The sequence below is a fragment of the Penaeus chinensis genome, chromosome 43 (genome assembly GCF_019202785.1).
Source record: "Penaeus chinensis breed Huanghai No. 1 chromosome 43, ASM1920278v2, whole genome shotgun sequence".
Lineage (NCBI taxonomy): Eukaryota > Metazoa > Arthropoda > Malacostraca > Decapoda > Penaeidae > Penaeus > Penaeus chinensis.
Window position 1 is genome coordinate 3,158,575 of NC_061861.1, and position 5,000 is coordinate 3,163,574.

The 5,000-nt window shown below is 43.0% G+C and overlaps 1 protein-coding gene across 1 annotated transcript in view; it reads left to right on the plus strand.

Moving 5' to 3' along the window:
* The first annotated feature begins 1,104 nt into the window (after positions 1-1,104).
* The window catches only part of LOC125024551 (carbohydrate sulfotransferase 10-like), a 12,491-nt gene continuing 8,595 nt past the window's right edge, over positions 1,105-5,000 (plus strand). The window contains exon 1 of the mRNA XM_047612353.1: positions 1,105-1,542. Coding sequence (XP_047468309.1) covers positions 1,159-1,542 — 384 coding nt within the window. The 5' untranslated portion in view covers positions 1,105-1,158. The remainder of the gene's footprint in view (positions 1,543-5,000) is intronic.

The window sequence follows — 5,000 nt, forward strand, 5'->3', positions numbered from 1 at the left end:
AGGAATCACGATGTAACAACAATAATTATAGCAAAAAAAAAAAAAAAAAAAAAAAAATCAAAATTGATGCTGATAACAGTATAAGATATAACACTAACAATAATTATAGCATCAAAGATAATTATTATATTACAATATTTGGAACTCTAATTCCCCTTCCCCCCTCTTCTTTTTCTTATTTTCCCCTTTATGCTTCCCTCTCCCTCATTTATTTAAAAAAAAAAAAAATATTCCATCTTCTCATTCCACTTTCTAAATTTGTTAAAAGCAACAAAGATAATATTCATATCATAATATTTCAGGCAGCATTTCTCTCTTCATTCTCTTCTTACTCTCATTTTCTCTTCTCTCTCTCTGTTTTTTATCCTCTCATCTCTCTTCGCTTTCTAAATTTCTCAACAATCGCATTACAATCCTCTAAATATTAATCTTTCCTCTCTCTCTCTCTCCCCACAGAGTTCACCACAGCCACCAGATACACAGCAAGGGGCCTCTTTACACAGCACCCCGTCACGAGTAAACACAGACCCATTTCTCACGTCACAGGCAACCACAGCCTCACGCCCCTCTGCGCCAGAGCCCGATAAGTTCTTTGCACAGGAACTTCGCAGGGAAACCGGCGGCACTGCTGGTTTAGTTCCATCTGGCGCGAGTCCTACAGCTGGTGTGGGTGATGGTGGAGGAGGAGGTGGAGCTGGAAGAGGTGGAGGAGGAGGTGGAAGAGGTGCAGGTGGAAGAGGTGGAGGAGAAGGTGGAGGAGGAGGTGTAAGTGGAGGAGGAGTTGGCATAAAAGGAGTAGGAGGAAACGGTGAAGGAAGAACAGAAAGTGAAACAGGAGGCAGAGGAGAGAGGGACAAAGTACGAGGGGATGGCGAAAAAGATAAAGGAGGTCAGGAAATAGGAGAAACCAGAAAGGCAACGAGAGAAATAGATTGGAACGATGGGGAAGAAAAGCCGATAAATGACGAAAAAGAAAACCAACAAGAAGAACGAACAGAAGAGAGAAATGAAAACAAAATAACCAAACAAGAAGAAATAAAAAAAGAACAAAAGAAAGATAAGGAAAACGTAAAAGAAAACCAGAGAGAAGGAAAAACAACCACAGTGAAAGAAAACGAGACAACAACTTCAGTGAAAGAAAACGAGACAACAACCTCAATGAAAGAAAACGAGACAACAACCTCAGTGAAAGAAAACGAGACAACAACTTCAGTGAAAGAAAACGAGACAACTACCTCAGTGAAAGAAAACGAGGCAGAAAATGAATCAAAAGAAAACGAGGCAGAAAATGAATCAAAAGAAAACGAGGCAGAAAAGGTAGCAAAAGAAAACGAGACAAAGACCACAGTAAAAGACAAATTAGCCAAAGAAAGCGAGACAGAGACATTATTGAAAGAAAACGAATCTGGGATATTGGTGAAGGAAAACGGGACAGACATGAAGATGATAACAGAGTCCCATGTGGGCGAATTAAACGTCACCTCACCGGGAGTCAGTGGGATACGTAGACTCATGACCCAAGAGGAATATCTGAGAGTGAAGGTAAGCAGATGTACTTTGTTTAAGAATAGATATATAGGTGAGGGGAGGGAAGGGAAAATGGAGAAGTTTGATGGAAAGGGATATGTGTGTGTGTGTGTTAATAGAGAGAGAGAGAGAGAGAGAGAGAGAGAGAGAGAGAGAGAGAGAGAGAGAGAGAGAGAGAGAGAGAGTGAGAGAGAGAATGTGTGCGTGTGTGTGTGTGTGTGCGTGTGTATGTGTGTGTGTGTGTTATTAGAGAGAGAGAGGGAGAGAGAGAGAGTGAGAGAGAGAGAGAGAGAGAGAGAGAGAGAGAGAGAGAGAGAGAGAGAGAGAGAGAGAGAGAGAGAGAGAGAGAGAGAGAGAGAGAGAGAGAGAGAGAGAGAGAGAGAGAGAGAGAGAGAGAGAGAGAGAGAGAGAGAGAGAGAGAGAGAAGAGAGAGAGAGAGAGAGAGAGAGAGAGAGAGAGAGAGAGAGAGAGAGAGTGAGAGAGAGCTGATGATATGGATAGACTAGCAGTAAGGAAAAAAAAAACCCCAAAAAAACAGAGCGAGAGAGAGGGAAAGGGAGAGAAAGAGAAAGATACAGACAGGTAGACAAAAATATATACATTTACTCACAGCCATCAGGTGTAATTCACAGGTATTACAAGTGCCCATAGGTAATAAAGCTTTGACAAGGTAGAGTAGAGCCCACAGCTATTCGGAATTCCTTTGTATGTGGCAATGTCTCTAGTCTTTTAAACAAACCGACGCATTACGGGCAGTTGCATACACCCGTGCATCGACAACAGGAAGTACAAAGCTAACCTGGCAGGATGTGGAAAAGTTAATTGAACTTTACCACGGAAAATTGGTAAAGAAAACGTGGAACGAACATCAGCAAAAAAAAAAAAACAATAAAAAAAAAAAACGGGACAAACTTCAATAGAAGAAAACGGGACAAACTTTAATAGAAGAAAAAGGGACAAACTTTATTAAAAGAAAACGGTATACATTAGTCAAATTAAACGGGACACAATAGTAAAAGAAAATGTGACCCAAAAATTAGTAAAAGAAACCGGGACAAAAACCGAGGCATAAACATTAGCAAAAAAAAAAAAAAAAAAAAAAAAACGAGGCATAGTTAGTTAATCATTATTAAAGGAAAACGAGGTACAAACATTAGCAAAATAAAACACCGCATAAACGTTAGTGAAATAAAACGAGGCACAAACATTAGTAATATAAAACGAGGAAAACATTAATAACACACAAGGTGTAAACACGAATCGAAGAAAACGAGGCAACCAATTCCGGGACCCGACAGAGGCCATATAGGAAATAATATAATAAGGAGAATAAGGTGGTAGATGTTTTGGTAAGAGGTTTAGTCAATAGAAGGATGTGTTGTCAGCCATGTTTACTTACACTTTCTCCCTGTAACTAAAGTGACACGGATCCTCTTAAAATCCCACATTAATTAATAAGAGAAAGAAGAAGGAAGGAGAGAGAGAAGGAAGGAGAGAACTTGAGACCATAACAGATATAATCCTAGTCACTTTTTTATTTAATTAAACACGGGGAATATGCTTCGAAATATTCAACTGGAATTTAATGTTAAAAAAAGGACACAACTTAAAATGACTAGTTTTATCTTACAAAGCACCTTATACATCAAAAAAGCTAAAAGCCATCTATAATTCCACAATAATAGATTGCCAAAAGTAATCACCGCCAATTTAATTCTACAGAGGACAGGTAATATACATCTACGACCCTATCAAAATTCTTTAGTCACCCCTCCATTGGGGAAACATTAACCTATGCATTCAGTACGTGATGAGGTCAGCGCCGGAAACAGAGGTCAGAGTATGGTGCCCACGGGCGAGGGCACTTGCAGGGCGGGCGAGGGCACCTGTCTGCGCGAAACAAGCTCCCGGCGGTGGTGATATCTGCTTGAAAGGAGCGGAGAAGGAAGGAGAGAGAGGAGGAAGGAGAGAGAGGAGGAAGGAAAGACAGAAGGAAGGAGAGAGAGGAGGAAGGAGAGACAGATGGAAGGAGAGAGAGGAGGAAGGAGAGAGAGGAGGAAGGAGAGACAGATGGAAGGAGAGAGAGGAGGAAGGAGAGACAGAAGGAAGGAGAGAGAGGAGGAAGGAGAGACAGAAGGAAGGAGAGACAGATGGAAGGAGAGAGAGGAGGAAGGAGAGACAGAAGGAAGGAGAGAGAGGAGGAAGGAGAGACAGATGGAAGGAGAGAGAGGAGGAAGGAGAGACAGATGGAAGGAGAGAGAGGAGGAAGGAGAGACAGATGGAAGGAGAGAGAGGAGGAAGGAGAGACAGATGGAAGGAGAGAGAGGAGGAAGGAGAGACAGAAGGAAGGAGAGAGAGGAGGAAGGAGAGACAGATGGAAGGAGAGAGAGGAGGAAGGAGAGATAGAAGGAAGGAGAGAGAGGAGGAAGGAGAGACAGAAGGAAGGAGAGAGAGGAGGAAGGAGAGAGAGAAGAAGGAAGGAGAGAGAGAGAAGGAAGGAAAGAGAGAGAAGAAGGAAGGAGAGAGAGAAGGAAGGAGAGACAGATGGAAGGAGAGAGAGAAGGAAGGAGAGAGAGAAGAAAGAAGGAGACAGAGAAGAAGGAAGGAGAGAGAGAAGGAAGGAGAGAGAGAAGGAACGAGAGACAGATGGAAGGAGAGAGAGGAGGAAGGAGAGAGAGAAGGAAGGAGAAAGGGAAGGAAGGAAAGAGAGAAGAAGGAAGGGGAGAGAGAAGAAGGAAGGAGAGAGAGAATGAAGGAGAGAGAGAAGGAAGGAGAGAGAGAAGGAAGGAGAGAGAGAAGAAGGAAGGAGAGAGAGAAGAAGGAAGGAGAGAGAGAAGAAGGAAGGAGATAGAGAGAAGAAGGAAGGAAAGAGAGAAGGAAGGAGAGAGAGAAGAAGGAAGGAGAGAGAGAATGAAGGAGAGAGAGAAGGAAGGAGAGAGAGAAGGAAGGAGAGAGAGAAGAAGGAAGGAGAGAGAGAAGAAGGAAGGAGAGAGAGAAGAAGGAAGGAGGATAGAGAGAAGAAGGAAGGAAGAGCAGAAGGAAGGAGAGAGAGAAGAAGGAAGAAGCGAGAAAGGAAGGAGAGAGAGAAGGAAGGAGAGAGAGAGAAGGAAGGAGAGAGAGAAGAAGGAAGGAAAGAGAGAAGGAAGGAGAGAGAGAAGAAGGAAGAAGCGAGAAAAGGAAGGAGAGAGAGAAGGAAGGAGAGAGAGAGAAGGAAGGAAGAGAGAAGAAGGAAGGAAAGAGAGAGAAGGAAGGAGAGAGAGAAGAAGGAAGGAGAAAGAGAAGGAAGGAGAGAGAGAGAAGGAAGGAGAGAGAGAGAAGGAAGGAGAGAGAGATGAAGGAAGAGAGAAGGGAAGGAAGGAGAGAGAGAGAAGGAAGGAGAGAGAGAAGAAGGAAGAAGCGAGAAAAGGAAGGAGAGAGAGAAGGAAGGAGAGAGAGAGAAGGAAGGAGAGAGAGAAGAAGGAAGGAAAGAGAGA